At 41.6% G+C, this 18,973-nt stretch overlaps 1 protein-coding gene across 1 annotated transcript; it reads left to right on the top strand.

Moving 5' to 3' along the window:
* Positions 1-4,454: 4,454 nt before the first annotated feature.
* On the top strand, positions 4,455-16,720 carry ERMN (ermin). Its single transcript, XM_079982818.1, has 3 exons — positions 4,455-5,053; positions 5,803-5,883; positions 13,571-16,720. The coding sequence occupies exons 1-3, from the start codon at positions 4,810-4,812 to the stop codon at positions 14,050-14,052; spliced, it is 807 nt and encodes a 268-aa protein (XP_079838944.1). The 5' UTR covers positions 4,455-4,809; the 3' UTR covers positions 14,053-16,720.
* Positions 16,721-18,973: the final 2,253 nt, after the last annotated feature.

Here is an 18,973-nt window from a genome sequence, read left to right as displayed (position 1 = left end):
AAGGGAAGAAACCTAGGATTAAACACCTGAACTTAATAGACAAAAGAGAGGAGGCTTTTCCCTACCCGACCTAAAACTTTACTATGAGGCAGCCTGTTTCACCTGGCTAAAAGATTGGTGCATGTTGCAGGATTTGGACCTCCTGGACCTGGAAGGTTTTGACAACCGTTGGGGATGGCACGCCTACCTAATTTATGGAAAAGCGAAAATTCATAAAAAATTTACCAACCATATAATAAGAAAGTCACTCTTTGCTGTATGGGAAAAATATAAAGACCTGATGGAGCCTAAAGTCCCGTGGTGGACTTCTCCAGTAGAAGCCATATAAAAAAGCAAGTTATTGTCTTATGTGGCTTTAGATGCTGGGCCAGTGAAGGAGATAGTGAAGGCTTCTCTATACATACACACATCAACCCAGTAGGTTTTTTTCTCTTAAAAATACTGTATGTTGTTTGACTTTTATACAATGTATGCTTCTTAAACTCCACAGATATACAGCTGTTATGTGCCACAAGTAGCCCAGATCCCCATTCACACAAGCTTGTTCATGTGTTGCAATGAAAATATGTACTACACATTCACATGCTTGTGTGAATGTACACCAGTTAATCTGCACAAAACTATTTGTGTACATAGGTTCACAGATCATATACTAATCAAACTGAGCTCATTGAAAGAAAATGTGTGATAGAAATATAATTCAACAACACTGAATGTAACATGTGAGCATCCCTAGGATATTACGTGAAAGTATTGCTATACAGTGGTACCTCGGTTTACATACGCTTCAGGTTACAGACTCCGCTAACCCAGAAATAGTGCTTCAGGTTAAGAACTTTGTTTCAGGATAAGAACAGAAATCTTGCTCCGGCGGCGCAGCAGCAGCAGGAGGCCCCATTAGCTAAAGTGGTCTTCAGGTTAAGAACAGTTTCAGGTTAAGAATGGACCTCCCGAATGAATTAAGTACTTAACCTAAGGTACCACTGTAGCTGCATTTCATTTAATTGCACATTGTATGAAAATTGAATGCATGGTTCCTAATGTAGCCATGTAATCTGCATGCAGACTGATTCTGCTTCCAGGTCTCCTTCATTGGCAATGTACTGGTAGCAGGATATGATTGTATATTAATATTTGGAGTTGTTTGATAATTAGTCTCATGGGAAGCATAAAATAAGCGCTGCTGATTCATCTCGCAATGTGTTGCATTCTTTGTACTGTTGCTTATTTAAATCTGACTCTCCACCCCCACCCCGTTTCTAAGGATCAACTGCTCCTCGAGAAAGGCTGAACTCAGAACTCCAGGAGAACAAGACTTTGCAGAGTTGAAAGAACTTGAAGTTTATATTCTCCTTATGTATTAAGGCCAAACTCTTCTAAATCTGGCATCGCACTAGATTAGCCTATTTCATCCACAAGCAGAATGAAGAATAAGTATTTTTTTTTATTAAAAAAAGGTGCACCATGCCAGATGCATATTAAGGATAAATGAGTCCATTCAGCAGAACATAGATAGTTGGCTCAAGCAAGCAAGTAAGGAATCAAGCTGAGATGAGGTGAAAATTGCCTATGGTCAGTTTGATGCAGGATAATTTCTTAATTTTAAATTGCGGGTGCAGGGGATTTACTAATCTTAGACCTCAAGACCAAGATTACTCTATCCAATAGCCATTTGTAGCCTCTCCAGATTTGATAGAAAACTTCTAGGCAACAATTCTATGCCTATGTAAATTGGGAATAGCCCCCACTGAACTCAGTGGGACATCTTTCCAGGTAAACATGGATTTGGTAGCAAGCAGACTACTCCTGAAGCATCAGATTAAAAACAGGGTTTCGGCTGCTGTTCAGCACCTAAAACTAGGGAAGTGCCTAGCAAAGTTGTAGACAACAAAACCAATCTTGGGATCTTCATATCTCTGGATTCTATCTTGAAGACCAACCAGGACTGGTTGGTGGTGGTGGACCTCTAAGCACCATGTTCCAATGAGAAAGGGCGTGTAGGTATGTTGTTCCCTAGCTTTGTAATTCTGTTCCAGGGATATGAGGGTTTCTATACACATTATGTACTGTTCATGGTTTTTGCTAAGAAGAACAACCCTTTGCACCCTAGCAGCCCACAAGATAGGGAGTTATGCTTATATGGCTCTACCATGTGCACTGGTCTAAATTAGAGAACATTCAAATGAGATCTTTTAGAAGCCGATTTATATTTTTTGCACCTCTGTAGTGTTAGTGGTTCGGGTGTTGTTGCTTTTTCTCATAAAATTATAGTCATATGAGATGATTCTAAACCAGGGGTGAATTGGATCTGACTGACAGGCCAGATCCTGGGTTCCCTGATATCTTGATATGCTGCCTGCCCCCCTCTGAACCATCAATCAGGTGATCCATCAATCAGGTGATCCATGAAACCAGGTGATCCATTTTTCCTTTGTAGCATGACAAGTTGTGCTACCAAGGAAAATCCAAGCCACTTCAATTCAACCTCCACTTTGGACAGTGACTAGTTGTGCTACCAGGTTCCCCCAAGAAGAATCCAGTAATAGAGCTGATTCAGCAAACTTGAAATCACCCTTTTCTTATTTATTTAACTTCCTTAAAGTTAAATAGTTGTCCAAAACTGCCATGTGCTTGCAAAACAGGCCTGGAAATGTCCCTGGAAATGGTGATATGAGATCACATGTTATTGGTAAGGGCAGTACAGGGAAAAGGTGGCTTCTCACATGTGGTGTTGTGGGGGGCAGCCATCTTTTTCCCCTCATGTGAGGAAAGGGTACAACAATTAGGGCTTTTTAGTTCGAAAAAAAGGCAATCAAGCAGATAGTGGGCATGATACAGATATATAAAATTAAGCACAGTATGGAGAAAGTGATTAGAGAGAGTTTTTCTCCCTCTCATACAGTGCCAGATTACCAAATAGGCAGAGCAGGCAGCAGCCTATGGCCCCATGCCTTTTAGGAGCCTGAAACAATGAATCAAAATAATATTGATTTGATCTTGTAAGTAAATTACTATCAAGCTTTCTTAGTTCAATGTATCCCACTAGAGCGTGCACACAAGGCGCCCCGCCCCACCCCACCCCAAGATTTTGACTGCTTAGGGGCCTCCGTAGGGTTTAATCCGCACTGCTCTTATAATATTAGGACCTGGGGCTGTCTAATGAAATTGAATGTTGAAAGGTTCCGGACAGGCAAGAGAAAGAACTTCATATAATTAAACGATGGAATTTCCTCCCACAGGATTTAACAATGGCTTTTGCCACCCTGGACTCCTTTGGGTGGAAGGGTGGGATAGAAATTTAATTAATGAAGGAAATTAAAATAAATAAAATAAAGAGGATTAGATAGTCCATGGAGGATAAAGCTATCAAATTTCAGGCTATCATTACATGGAGGGTAAGGCAACTACTCTTGATGGCTGCATTCTACCTCCAAAGTCAGAGGCCATATGACACTTGGACTCCTAAGTGGGGAGATCCATGTCCTGTTTGATAATTTTATTGAGTTTTGGCATTATTTCGTTTTGTTCATAATTGTCAGGTCTCTATAGACCAGCTTCTTTTGGGAGGAAAAGTGGGGTACAAACAAAGCCGGACATGAAATAAACATAGGCAAATGAGATTAACTATCTTCAGATAATTATGCCATGGCTGGCATGGGGTTCCTGGGTTCCTCATGTGGGTCTGGTGACTTCGGTTTCAGTGTATCTGAAGAAGTGTGCATGCACACGAAAGCTCATACCAAGAACTAACTTAGTTGGTCTTTAAGGTGCTACTGGAAGGAATTTTTTTATTTTGTTTTAACAATTTATTACTGTTGTCATTGTGAGAATAAAAGGCTGGGCTTTGGACTGATCCTCCAGAGCTCTTCCTATGGTAAAGACAGTTGCCATTTGCCAAACTGTAATGCTTGAACCAGTAAGAAAAACTGGACCAGACAAAATTTCTTATTTAAAGTCATTGTTAAAAGATCTCTCTGCTTTGGAGCATTGGATGCCCATCCTTTTAGCATATAATTTAAATCAATTGTTTTAAAGCAATAAAAGAAAAACAACCTATGAGCTTTTGTGGGTAAGGACAGGTTAAAAATGGAAATAATTGGGCCCGTGGGTGTGTGATGGCAGCAGATGGAACACAGAGCTATCTGGAAGAAGGATAGCTGAAAGTGACACAATTGCATGCAATCCTACCTCCCTCACCTCCCACTTTCAACAAGTTTCCAATGGACTCCTTGTCCGAACAAGAGCGATTCAAGGTTTATGCAGAACATTTAACCTGTTTGGGAATGTTAAGCTGGTTAACTCACAGCTAATGTGACTCAAGGTAGTCACTTGGTGTGGATTAAAGATTTAGAACAATCGCCACTCCTGTTACAAGGCTGGCATACAAAGGGCCATTTATGACAAGAAGGACAACAATCTCTGTTTATTACTGCCAGGCTGACATGCTGAAAGCCCCACTCCTGCATGCCAGCACAAAAAGCTTTGTTGCTTGTAGATTGTTTGTTTATGTAAATTGACATGGTGCATTTTATTATGCAACGGGGAAAGGCTCTAAGTGACAAGAAAAGTGCTGATTGGACAAGCCTCTTGGAAAGGGACCTCTGACAAAGCCAAGGCAAATCCTGACATCATTCCCTGCTTGGCTGCAACAACTTCAGGAGGACGGAAAGCTTCTTGACTCTTCAATATATCTATCTATTTGGCGGGGGAGGGATAGTTGTGGATGGTTTGATTTCTGCAGCGATTCTGGGTTACCAGATCATCTCTGGACACACATCCGCAAGGAACCTCTTGGATACTGCAGGAATCATGACAGAAGATGTCCAGGTTCCAACCAGCATGTCTGAATATAATCGGAACGTGCCCTCTGAAAAACCTCAGCTCCAGGTCATTGATATTATTGATCAAATTGCAAATTCTGTCGAGATATTTCCTTACGAAACCGCAGAGCCTATTCCCGGTTCCCCACTTGCACAGGGAAACCGAGGAGGCGGCAAACATTTAGCAAAGAGCACAGCGTATGAAATTTCGGTTGGGATAAAGGAACTTCAAGGTAAAATGCCAGATTATGCATCCCCCCCTTTTTTTTGTCTTGGGAGTGATGTGAGATGCTTTATTATATTGAGATCTTTTTATTTTTCATGAAATGTGAGAAATATAAGTGTTTTAAATGTTTTTCTTAAAGCGTTCTTTAAGATGTGAAATGAATGAGAATTAAAAGCAAGAGAGATTTAAGCATGTGCTACATTCTCTCTTTGAAATTGATGCAGTTTCAAGTAGCTTAACTTTGGCTGGATTGTGTGCCACTTTCACTGATTTTCTAATTTTAATTGAGTTTTAATTTCTATCAATTGAATTTGCTTCTAAGTGTTTGCTGTACCTCCCAAAAAAGAAAAATGGAGGGGCAGTGGCATAGCGTGGGTTGTCAGCACCCGGGGCAAGGCAAGTAATTTGCGCCCCCTAACCCATGGATTTGCGCCCCCTAACCCGTGGATTTGTGCCCCCTAACCCTAACCCCCAGATGTTGTGCCCAGTGCGGCTGGCCCCCCCTGCACCCCCCACGCTACGCCGCTGTGGAGGGGAAGGCATTCCATTCCATTTCACTGGAAGTCGGTTCATTGATTGCTGTGGCACATATTTTCTGCTGCAAGTGGCTCTAGATCAAAATCTAATGGGAAAAGATCACTCCAGGCAGAAAGGTTTAAGCTGCACTATATGGCTGAAGAGATTAGTAATTGCCGCTGTAATCACTAAACACTTTGTAGGAGATGTCAATTTTACACTGTCTTGTATCTTCTAAAGGAGAGCCAGAGGGAAACAAGGAGAGAGAAAGTGACATCTTTTCCCAGGACACAAGAAGCTGGGAAGAAGAATCCAGAGAAGGTGAGGAGTAGAGCTGCCTTATTTTTTTAAAAAGCAGGAAGAAAGCCACAGATTTTGTTAACGGTCTAACCAAGATCCAATTTAATTTAATGAGGCGCTTAAGCACATGCACAAGTCTCTCTCACGGAAATCAGTTGAGGCTAATTCAGTCTAGGGATAAGAGTTCAATTCAATATGAGTTTATACTAAAACAGGTGGCTATTTCTTCAGGGTCGACAGCCAACTTTGCATACATGATTAAATCCCAGTGAAGGATGTCAGTGATACTTGCAGGTAGAAGATGCATGGATGAAAGACTACAGCTAAATTTGTGCCCCACAACAGGGGTGATTTGTCTCTCCCTCGCCCCTCTCCCATTTATTCATTCTTGCTCACAAATAGTATGCACCTGCTCTCTTTATCTACCCATCTCTAAAAATCATGGTTTGGACTCCAATAATAGACTCCATTAGGAAAGGCAGAGTAATTAGGACCAAGTTAGATCATACTCCTATGTACATTTACTTATATGCAAGTCCCATTGTGCTTCCGATTTCAGTCTAGGGGAAATAGGATAGTAATTTTACAGCTGTCTTGGCTTCAGAAAGGTGGTGGTATAATCTACACATTTATCAGAACTGACCTTGTCAGTCTTAAAACCTCAGTATTTTGGAGAGCTCAGCTCATGAAGAATGGCTTTTCCCGCCAACACATATCTGCATTCACACTGCATTGTACAAGCACACAATAAAACCTATTAAGTAAAATTTGACACCTTCCCCTCCCCAACTCCCATGCACAAGCACTTTATCTCTAAATTGCAGACAGCATTTTTACTACCTATCCAATTCAACCTAATTAATACTTAGGACACCACAGGCAGAAGTTGAATGGAGAATTTTGTCACAACATTAAAGCACCAATTAAGCCAGAGAGGAGTTGAATACGACAAGTGTGCGACACCCGTATAAATGATCATGTAGCCTGCCTATCTTCGGGTAATGCAAAGAGACTATATGCAATGTGGTGTTTGGTCAACCCATATGGCTACTTGCTTAGCCAAGTAGCCATGCACGCAATTGGGTGCACTTGCTGCACAATAAACAACAAATACTACACATAATGATAGGTGGGTTAGTCTCTTCAAGGCAGCCCAGTGTGACTCAGGTCTCACAAACATGTCTTTAAAAGAGGGTTAGACCAATTCATGGGGGTGGGGGGTGGGGGCTGCGAATGGCTACTAGGGTTGTGAGCGGCCCAGTCCAGCAGGACTTTTCTTATGTTTAGGTCAGAACCTTTAAAGGAGCAGCCAGCAAACTGGCAGAGAAGGCAGGAGGACCGTGAGCAGGGCATGACATGTCCTGTTTTTTGAGTGTAAAATGGCATCAGGAGGAATTTTGGTGAATCAGGGAAAAACGGGATGTATGGCAACACGATGGAAATAGCAGTGGAAGCAGCTCCAAATTTTGCTCAACAACTTTGCAGATGTCAGGATTTTTATTTTATTTTTAAAAAATATGGCAATCTGTTTTTAACGTTTAGATTTTGTTTAACTTAAAAAAATGTTTTATTATTGTTTCCTGCTCTGCACCCCTTTGGGAATAAGGGTAGGATAAATAAATAAAAATATTCTGTTGCAACAGCTGGAAATAAGATTTGACTACCAGACCAGTCAGCTTGTTATAGTTTTGTTGCTGAGCAACAATGTGCAGGGCTCAATGGAGTGGGAAGCCAGCCATTCAAAAGTCTGAGATGTACTTACCTGGAGACAGAGTCAGCATTCAAAGTCTGGTCTAGTCCTAGGGTCGGGCAGACAGTCCAGGAGTCAGGGAATCCAATGATCAGAGGGTCCAGGGTCAAAACAACCAGGTAGGGCCAAGAACTCCAAGTGTTGTTACCGGCATCTGACTGCTTCTGGAAGCTCTGCTTTAAGAAGCCTGAAGCCAGCTGGTTCTCATCAGCACATTCTCCTCTGTGTCCTTGAAGGCTGATCAGCTGCAGGTGGAGTCATTCTGCTTTCTCCCCCTTCAGGCTGTTGTTCAGCAGGCAAAGCTGACTCCTGGCCCATGACACATCTTCTACATGTAGAATGGGGGAGGGTGCCATTTTGTTCTTTGTCTCAGAAAGCAAGATGGCTTTGGCTAGCCCTGTTAAGGGACTATACGGCAATAAACAAAGTCTGAATCGGGGATAACCAGTAGTCTCCTATTTAAGGTACTGTTCAGGCACAGTGAATTAACTGTGTCCTGTTTAAACACAGCCCCACATCCAGATAATGTCCTCCCTTTTCTTAGACTAGGGGCAAATCCCTGCAGCAGACCTGTGTTTAGGTCTCTGCTTAAGGAACCCTATATATCTTCCAGTTTAATAACCCTGTTATATTACAATGGTACCTCGTTTTACATATGCTTCAGGTTACATACACTTCAGGTTACAGACTCCGCTAACCCAGAAATAGTGCTTTAGGAGAAGAACTTTGCTTCAGGATGAGAACAGAAATTGTGCTCCGGCGGCGCAGCAGCAGCAGGAGGCCCCATTAGCTAAAGTGGTGCTTCAGGTTAAGAACAGTTTCAGGTTAAGTACGGACCTCCAGAATGAATTAAGTACTTAACCCGAGGTACCACTGTACAAACACTTGTGTGGAGGCTGAATAGTCAACATTTCATGGACAACCCAAGTTCTGCTCTTGCAGTTTCTAGAACATTCTATATAGTCTCCATCACTGATGATCCTTGGATTGTGTGGTGCCATAGCTTGCTGTGGAGATGAAGGAATGTAAAAAACACACACAACCCAAATAAACAAAAATCTGGACCCTACTGTGGCCTTAGAAATGATAATTAAGGTAATAACTTCACTTGCAGTAGAGTGTGGCACTTCCCAGTTGTGGCAACTGCTAATAATGGAAACTGCAGCCAAGCCTCTTGCAATATCTTCCAACTTGCTGCGATGATGCAGCTGCTTTTGCATGTGTGAAGCTGGACACAGCAGCAACTGCAGCATGTTGCAAAGTGAGTGGCCAAAATTTCATGCTTACGGACAAGCAATATATACTCTACATGGTTAAATGGTCTTCTGTGATACATAACCTTTATGGCTGGTTTGAACTCATTCATGCAAGTGGTCTGACTGCCCATGAGCTTCCACTTAATGAGCAAACACCATCGCTGTCAACAAACAAGGGACGACAGGCTTCTAAACATATATATGATGGATTGAATCCCATGGAGTGTGATGCACATTTGGTTTCCTTTTTCTGGGGCTTTGGGCATGGATACCTATCTTATTTGCTTTTCTGCACACACCTTCTAACAGATGGTCAGTGTGGTCAGCTTGGACAGTGATGATAATCACTGGTAGGGACTGAAACTGGATTCGCTAACTGGTTTCGTTAATCTGAATTCAGCTGTGATCTTCTAGAAAATCTCACATGAAGTTGTTAACTATGCAGAGAAATTTAAACAGAGTGAGGTACATACTTGTATCGAACTGGTGCACATTATCTTCTATCTGAGGATACTCTCTGTGCCCCTCAGTTTCCTTAGCATAGGCACAGCTCTGTTAAGAAAGTTTATATTTCAGAAGGAGGCAAATGTTTAGACAGTTCATGCCTATGTATATAAGGTACATTTGCCATTTACCTTTCTCTTGACTTTAGATTCCCTGGTGGCAGTTTGTGTAACAATTTAAGCAAGGATAGCAAAAACCACTCTGCTCATCTTTTATGGACCAATGTCTTATATGAGGGGCGAAAGGTCAACAAGGGCTGTAGTTAGAAACACAAAATGGAAGTAAGATAATATTTAACCAGAACCACCAGAACCTTTGCTTTCCCGTGTTTTTGTGCACAGCGTTAAGGATCCCAATTCTGGCAAAGCTGGGGGGGAAATGGTGCTCTTGCAATATGTGTTCACACCTAACACCAGTCTCAGAAATGGCACACTATTAGTGTTTGTCTGCATTCCCAAGGTGACATATGAAGGCAGGAAGGGTACCTAGTCCAAGAGATGGCATCATCAGTGCCTCTTTTTATGGGAAGAGCAAGGTAAGCACCTGAGTGACTTCCCTGATCGAGATTCTCATGAAGTCTGCAGATATAGGCAGCCTCTTTGCTTGTGATATTTCTAGAGATCTGAAACAACACTCTTTAGAACCCTAGAATTGTAGAGTTGGAAGGGACCCTGAGGATCATCTAGTCCAACCCCCTGCAGATAGTTCACAAATACTTTTTAAAAACCAGTGGGCATGAACCAATTGTTTAAAATCTACTTGGAAACTCCAATAGCTGCCGGTTTGAATGCAACACTTGCAAAGTTCTTCTTTATTATGAGTTCTACAGAGAAACTATCTGCAGATCACATTCCTTGTCCATGTTGAGTTCTATCTAATATGAGTAACAGTGCAATGGTATGTATGGCTGCATGCAAACCATACGCTTAAAACATATTTAAATCACACAGCTTCCCCCAATTCTGAGAGCTGTAGTTTGTAAAGGGTGCTAGGAATTGTAGCTCTGTGAGGCCTAAACTACAGAATACTAGGATGCTTTGGGGGGAAAGCCATGTTCTTTAAAATATATGGTGTGTACACAGCCTAGGTCTACTCAGAAGTAACTTTTATGTTTTTTTGGTTCATTGGCACCTACTCCCAGGTAAGAGTGTATAGGGCTGAAGTCTAAAAATACCATGAGGAGTTTCTGCCCTGACCCATACAGCTCTTCTTCATCCAGTGAATAATCTGGCAAATTTTGCTAACATCATTTTTTATGTGGCTCTCCAGGGGTTGCGACATTCCTGCTAGTCACACAGCTCAGCCCTGCACATGTTTATGTGGATATAGGTCCCATTAAGTTCAGTGAGACTTGCTCCCTAACAAGTGTGCATAGGATTGTATAGTCCCACAACTGAAACCACATTGGGTACTCCTATTAATTTAAATAGATGCCTGCCCTATTTGAAAATTACAAGTGAAATGGGGATGGTACTGAATTAATATGTCTCTCCCAAAGTGGGTTATGGTTCCTTCCACCTTTAAATATTTTCTCCAGGAGTATCAGGAAGTTGTATGTATGCCTATGTTCTGGTGACTATTTTAGGAAGGGCTTTTGACACCCCTTCTCACCTTGAACATCCATGCAGGAAGCTTGTAGAAATGTGACCCAATAGTTCAGGTTGAATCAAGTTTGATAAGAGAAGGCTTTTTTGCTTTTATAGCTTTATGCCTGCTAAGTGTGCGATTTCACAATCTTGACAACGCATTAACACCGGTTATTTGGATTTTGCATAAAAACAGTTGGCAAGTCATTCCATACATTTAGATCCACTTTAACTACATGTGAAAAGCCATCAATATCCAGTGCCACACAGAGGGGCACAAAGTGATGCTATTTTATCAGCGTGTGCACCCTCCGCAGAGCTTACAGAAGTGCACTGAACTTTTATAAAATGACTGGCAAAATACTCCAAATCTTGAAAGAAGCTACAATAGAAGGCCGAGCAGTTATCTTCAATATGGCATTCCTTTAATCACAGCCAGATGTTAGTGTTTACTCATTCAGTCTGGACTCTAGGCCAGGGATGGTGAACCTGTGGCCTTCCAGATGTTCTTGGACCACAACTCCCATCATTCCTGACCATTGGCCATGTTGGCTGGGGCTGATGGGAGTTAGAGTCCAACAGCATTGGGATGGTCAGAGATTCCCTGGTCCTGCTGTAGACAATTGAATGGGACACTATGTCTTTCTCTGGCTATCCTACCATTGAGCTATCTAGTAAGCCACACTGCACTTCAGTGGGGTGCACACACACACTTTTCAAGTAGTTGGAAACAAGAGGTAGAAATGACTGTCACCTGCATGCTGATGTTGCTGTGACTCAAACCTCTAGATGACTTTCCCCAGCAGGCACCCCATAGTCTACTGGCCAGAGGGTGGAAAATAAGCTTCTCAGTACCACCTTCTGAGGCCGATTCTCCAGGAAGGCCTGAAGCCACTGTAACACTACTAGGCCCAACCAAGAGTTGAATAGTCTGCTGCTTATTCAGTATGTTTGCCCAGTTAGATATCAGGATAGAGTGACCATGTGTCCTACTTACAGAGGACAGTCCTGGGTTTGAAGGGCTGCGTGGTTTAAATCTCGTTTCAAGGTTAAGAACCATAAGAAGGGAGAGCATTTGCCATCAACAGTTACCACCAGAACAGGAGACTGAGCAGGCAAGACAGGTCACGTCATCACAGTCTTTCCCACTGTGTAATGCGCTTCTGTTTCGATTAGGGTAATTTCTAAATGTGCACCTGAACATATAGATTAGCATAAGCCTATTTTATACAAATCTATATCATCTTTTGTCCTTTTATTGGGTAGAGGGTGCATTTCTATTTGTTGGGAATGCATAGGTGGTCAGTCTATATCAGGTATTTTGCTGAGTAAGCCAGAATCAAACTAGGCTGCTCTCCTATGGTACCACCTCCTGACCGGTCAAAAAGATACCAGATTCCACCTGCTGACCTCTCAGAATCCCCCTACTGACCAGATATTGTCTGAAAAATTCCAGGCATATTACCCTAATAAGAAGGTTGAGAAAAGTGGCTGTTTGCAGACAGTTGCACTTTGAGTCAAGAAAATATAGCAATCTGTGCCACGTTTAGTAAATATCTGTTTCAAGACTTTCAAGCACTGTATGTTACACCTCAGTTATCTTGCTAATTTGTTTGTGTGTGGTGGTGGTGGAATGGGAAAATTAGATGGTTATAAATTTTTGCAAAATACTGATGATAAGACCATCTGCTCCGGGGACAGTTCCTATTTCTTGTTATCCATTTCTGGTAAACTCCTGCCCTTCCTGTGTCCCTCTTTCCCTTTTATGGATGCCTCACTAACAATTTGCTAGTGCAAGCATATTGCTAGAGAGGTCATGCTTCAGGATTCAAGTTGCTCCACTGGGCCTCCTTAGAAGTACTGTAGTGTTGAAAAATAGGGTGGTAAGGATGGTGGAGAAGAGTGCATGGGGTCTCTAGTCCATTTGCTTATAAACTCCCATCAGCCCAGCCAAGCATGATCAGGGATGATGGGAGATGTAGTCAAGCAGGTCCCCCAGCCCTGGTGTATAGGAATGTAGGCACAGTTACTTTATATATTTCAGAAAAAGCATGAAAAGCAGATGGGGGAACAACATTCCCCACTCCTATGAATGTTTAGATTGATCTGTAGGGCACTGGTAGACTCTTTAGTATGCTGGTGTTGTATGTGGACCATGGCCATACAATCTCATTATTCTATAGTACAATATTGTTGTTGTTGATGATGATGATGATGATGTTGCTTTTTTGTGACAGTACTCACTGGTCCAAAGTACCATCGCCTCTTTTTTTTGCTGCTCATTGCAGCCATTTTGTACTGGCACCCACTAAATTTTTTTAATCAAAATATGTGCACTGGTACTTCAGTTTTTACAAAGACAAAACCTCTTCTGATTCTGCTTCCACATATATTATCTCAGTATTCCTCACGCCAAGCCTGTCAGTATTATTAGTCTTAAATAGCAGGTAGGTTGTGAGTATGGCTGAGAGACAGTGGATGCCCATGGGCCACCTACTGAGGTAATGGCAAATTTTAAACAAGGGATTTCCCAGGTTTGCATCTCAGCCTCCTTGCCACCATACTTTTACCCTAGCTCTACTGCACTGTAACCCCACTGTTATCTGTTACAGGCTTTTATGAGGAGGAGCATCCTGTGAGCACTATAGACCATAAAGTAGCTAAGATGGAAGAAAGAAAGATGGAGGAACCCCAGACTGAAGAAGTCTACAGCACTAATGAGGTGGTGGTGGTGGAGGAACAGGAAGAGGCGGAGCTGAGTGAACCCAAGGAGCCAATGAAAAAGGAAACACAACTAGAAGAAAATGAAACCATGGTAGAGGAAGACTTCGATGACACTGAAGAAATAATGCAGAAGGAAAGCAATGAGGATAAACATAAAAAGAGGCTGGAGAGCGGCAGCAAGGATTTCCTTTCTGCCAGTGCCAGCTGTAACTCTCAGACTGAGAAACCTGCTGAGCAGCCGAGCTTGGTGAAGAAAAATGATATCTCCAGGCACAGTTATTCTCGATACAATACAATATCTTACCGGAAGATCCGGAAAGGAAACACTAAACAGAGAATTGATGAATTTGAGTCCATGATGCATTCATAAAACTGAGGCAGAGGATTTGATGGGCATGCTGCGATTCTCCTCCCCTCCCCAATGCCAGACATTTATCCACCTGTAATATCAAGTTATCAAAATATATTTTGCAGCTTCGATCCAACCTAAGCTTACCTGTAATCTAAGGCTACAACCCTATACACCCTTTCTGTTTGGGAACAAGCTCTATTGATCACATTTACTTCCAGATAGATATGCATAGGATGGGACTGCATGGCTGCAGGTTTATGCATTGTTATCTGGGAGTACTGTCTGTTGGACTATTAGGGGACTTGCTTCTGAGTACATAGCATGTGGATACGCTTGGGCCGGAAGTCTCATTGAAACTAACAGAACAAGTTAGTCATGACTAACTTCACTCCTACTGCTTTTGGTGGGACTGATGCATGTCTGCTCAAAAGTAAGTCCCATTGAGTTCAACTGGACTTAATCCCACAAGTGTTTCTAGGATTGCAGTCATAAATTACAACTAACTTTCATTGGATTGGCGCTAGTATGTGCAATTTGTCTGCACCTCAGAAATGTAACCACAACAATACATGTACTAACTTAAATCAGCAGTGTAATAACTTTAACATAGCTCAATCGAAAAAGGTATTTTAGAGATAGTTTCCCATCCCCCCTATCCATTTTTTGGTACTGAAATGGAAGAAACAGCTAGGGGACGCCAACCTTTGGCAGCCAGCAGGCACATTTTGAACACTGAAAGAGTGTTGCGGGCACCAGTCATAAAATGGCTGCCATGGGGTCATGGCATAACACAAAACTGCTGCTATGAGGGCATGTCTTCCACATCTAAAAGAGAAGAAAACAGACAGGACCACAGAATGGTGTGAGCTTCTCCTCACAGCTGTGGGGTGGGGAAGGCACATCAGCCACTGTCACAGAGAGAGGCTCTTGGCATTTCTCCTCAGTTCTGAACAGATGGGAAGATGGGTGTCAAATCCTGGCATCCAGTGAAATGTGGAAACATGTTTAAGAGGGTGTGTTCAATGTGAGCCAGTGCAAACAGGAACTGAGCAGGGAGAAGAAACATTTTTGAGGGGATATTTATTAAGACGTTTTTGTGGGTGCCATAGGACACACTGCCACAACATGGGCATAACATTGGTGACCTTTTAGATAGTCCTGGACTAATTTGTAATCTCTTTAAAGCACACACACAGAATAATCAAGATGTTTCTCCATTCTGGTGATTTCCTGACAAATAGAGTAGACTTGAAGATACCGTTACAAGAATAAAGTTATAACTCGTTGCAATTGCTATGATCTCTGTTTTTAAAGGGTTCTGTGAGCATGAACTACACCACCTTTGAAACCCACTTCCTGTCTGTTTTCCTATCCTATCATTCTGTGTTGAGAGAAAATAACTGCATACATTTGCACCAGCTAGTTGTATTAGTCTTACATTATGGGCATTGACAAAATGAGTCCAGGAGCTACTTTAAAACTAAGGTGGCAATACTTTTCACATTTTCTTGGGAGAAAACCCCACTGAACATGGCGAATCCTCTGGAGAGCTTTGGTAGCCGGTGTTGGAACTGTTAGCAACATATGCATTGTTAATAAAAAGGCTGAAACACTGTTTTACATTTCAAAAACTTGAAATCCAGACTAGAACCAGATTTACTCATCTCACAAATAAATAACTGTATGTCCACAATTCTCACAAAACTAGTTCTCACAATTTTGTCTGTCAAATATTGTTCCATCACATTCCAGTCAGCAACTGAGAACATCAACACTGCATACTAGTATCAATTAATATACAGACTGAATGTTAACATCATGTTTGTAAATGACTACAGTATTAAAATATATGTACTTCAGTTGTTAACATTCTTTGGTTGATATATTGTTATAACTTTTTTTAAAAAAAACCACATTGGGTATAAACTGTGTGTGTGTGTTTGTGTTTGAGTGAGAGATTGTGCGATGCAAAATGAGAATAGGTTTGCCTTCCTTTTTCTTCCTCCTCCAATCTGTATATTTTAGCTAATATAATGAAAGGCAACTGAAAACCCTTTAAAATCCCATTGAAGTTCATTTTCAACCAGTAAAACAGGGAGAAAATTTGCATATCCAAATTGTTGCAGATGATACTGTTTAATGAACCAGCTCTTGTTAGTGCAGATAGCAACTTTTCCAGTAGCAACAGTTCCTCAGTAAGAAGGGGGAAATTAATAGAATTGGCACAAATAAAAGGGCTTTCATGTTTAACAGATGGCCTGAATAAAAAAAAGTAAGAGTCCACTCCTGAAAAATGTTAAGTGGGGGAACTAACCTTAAGGGAAGCACCTCAGGTGAATAAACAGGCTGAGGTAAAATTAGAGGCTATTATAATGCTTATAAAGAGTTTCTCAATTTCAAATGCTTTGAGAAACCAAGAATTAACGAGACTTTTCGTTTCCACATTCATCTTCTGAAACTGATTTTCTTATCAGATTCACACAACCATTCTGACAGGGAGGTAGCGAGGGGAAACCATTGTGACTTTTTGGTGAGGTGACCAAGAACAGGAATTAAAATGTTCTGTGTGGGTGGTTTTATGACAAGTCTGGGGAACGCCAAGCAGGGAATTGAAACTGAGAGCAACAGGCATTTTTAACATCATTGTTAAGAATTGCATGGTTCAAATAAAGTTCCTTGTTAAATACTTGAGTTTCTTGTTCATTACTTTTCAGATATATAAAATCAGTGACCATAGGTATGATTCAACATGGTGAAATGGTGACATTCTGGTAGCTGGATGAGGGCCAACCAACACACTAAGGCTGAATCTTGCCATGACTAGACATTTTCAATGAGTGGTTATGTGGTCTGAGAATTAGGGAGAGGTATGCTCTTTCTGAGGGAAGAGGTATGTAGTTCGGAGGCATTCCTACATTCACTTCTTTCATTGGACACCCAGGTGACCTCAGTGGCAAGGAGCACCCATTATCAATTTCAGTTGGTATGCCAGCTACGCCCTTTCCCGGACAGGGATGTATTGGCTATTATGAGTCATGTGATGGTAACATCTCAGCTGGACTACTGTAACACACTCTATGTTGAGCTTCCCTTGAAACTGGTACAGAAACTGCAGCTAGTGCAGAACACCATGGCCAAGTTGTGGAGTGGAGAGCCAAGATGCAAACATATTTATAGCTGTGTGTGAGAGAATCGCACTGGTTGCAGAATAGTTACTAGTCAAAAGTTTTGTGAATCACTGCCTGCCCCTATATTAGACTAAGTTCAGGGGTTTTTATTCATGACACCGCACTTTAAAGAATATCACAGGACAGTGACCTGAAAACAAGGCATTTTCTGCTGCTGCTGCTCTTTGGAGAATGTCCTTCCCTCTTCCATACAAGAAGCAGCATCAACTATTTGCTTCATATGTCTTGCAAAAAATTTGTTGTGTGCAGGCTTTCCTTGATCATAAGATTGGGCCCTGTACCACCGGATCACTGTTTTTATATGATTTCTCAGGCTTTATGCTGATTCGTACTATTGTGCACAGCTTAAAAATAACAATTATATTAAGGACTTTATAAATACTTTTAAATTTAAAAAAACGTGCAAAATATTAATGGCAGATCATCTGGAGTTCTCTGGACTGCCCCTTTCTAATATTAAAATTAAATATTCAAAATTTAATTAGGGAAAAAGCCACTGGGAACTGAAATCAGGAGCAGAGGAAGGGTAAGGGCAGTGGTGGTGCTTAACCCCTTTCCCTTCCAGATTTTCCTTGCAGTCACTTCTCCCTTCTGTAAAAAAAGAAAGGGGTATGGGGCAGGGAAGCCTGGGTTGCAGTGAAATCTGTGAGGGTCTGGAACTGGGAGCTTATGTTACTGCAGTACTAAAGAGTTCTTTGATGTTTCACATTTCTGGCAGGATCAAATATTGTTTGAGATTTTTTTTGTTGTTCATCATACAAGGCCATTCTTTATTTTCTAACTGGGAGGGGGAAAGACAGTTCTGCATTGTACAAACCAAACACTAACCTCATTGTTCCAATGGAAGTTGTTTATTTGCCCTCTGGTCTGTGTACATTCAAAGGATGTCTCCTCTTCCCGAGTTATAGTAGTATGGTTTTTGTTATGAACGCCCTCCCAGAAGATAAAAGACAAATCCTGGACATTTCATATTCAAAACCTAATTCCTTCTGGGATTGTAGTGTGAACAAGGATGTGTGTAATTCTGATTTAACTAGAAACGGGGGGGGGGGATCTCATTTTTATTTTTACAAAACCCTCTTTGGGATAAATATTTGAGAGAAAATTAAAGCATAGCTCATGAAATGTTCTTGATGTTGTTTTTTTTTAAAAATTGATTGTTTAGTTTGACACCGCCTCCCCCAAAAAGTGAATTTGTAGATTTTGCTTTTACATAGGAAAGCTGGACCTGTTGAATTTATGTCTGTCATGCAGTTATTAAGACATAGGAACCTCCCTGAGAGAAACATACGCAAACACAAACATAGTGGCAACTGCCATCTGGGCAATCTGGACAAGGTTGTAGTCCTTATGGGTAGCAATGTGATGGTCAGGGTTGCCAAGAATGTTCTCAGTGCAGAGGGTTTTTATGTGTACGTAGCTCTGGTTATGTACTTAATTCATTCTGAAGGTCCGTTCTTAACCTGAAACTGTTCTTAACCTGAAGCACCACTTTAGCTAATGGGGCCTCCTGCTGCTGCCGCGCCGCCGGAACACAATTTCTGTTCTCATCATGAAGCAAACTTCTTAACCTGAGGCACTATTTCTGGGTTAGCAGTCTGTAACCTGAAGCGTATGTAACCCGAGGTACCACTGTAATTCAAAAGTTAAAAAATGGGCTTTCTGTATTGGGCTTACCTTAGCAGATTCCAGGCTTATGCGGATTCCACTGCTATTAAAGGAAAACAGTTGACAGATGCAGTGAGACAATG

Source organism: Podarcis cretensis (assembly GCF_951804945.1).
Source record: "Podarcis cretensis genome assembly, chromosome: 1".
In the NCBI taxonomy this organism is placed as follows: Eukaryota; Metazoa; Chordata; class Lepidosauria; order Squamata; family Lacertidae; genus Podarcis; species Podarcis cretensis.
The sequence above is the reverse complement of the archived record's forward strand: the minus strand, read 5'-3'. Positions and strand labels throughout refer to the sequence as shown.

What these genes read in the sequence shown, in the direction of transcription:
- ERMN (XM_079982818.1), top strand. Translation starts at nt 4,810, where the DNA reads ATGACAGAAGATGTCCAGGTTCCAACCAGCATGTCTGAATATAATCGG. An exon ending in TGGGATAAAGGAACTTCAAG is followed by an intron (nt 5,054 to 5,802) that starts GTAAAATGCCAG and finishes TATCTTCTAAAG; the next exon opens with GAGAGCCAGAGGGAAACAAG. An exon ending in GGAAGAAGAATCCAGAGAAG is followed by an intron (nt 5,884 to 13,570) that starts GTGAGGAGTAGA and finishes TATCTGTTACAG; the next exon opens with GCTTTTATGAGGAGGAGCAT.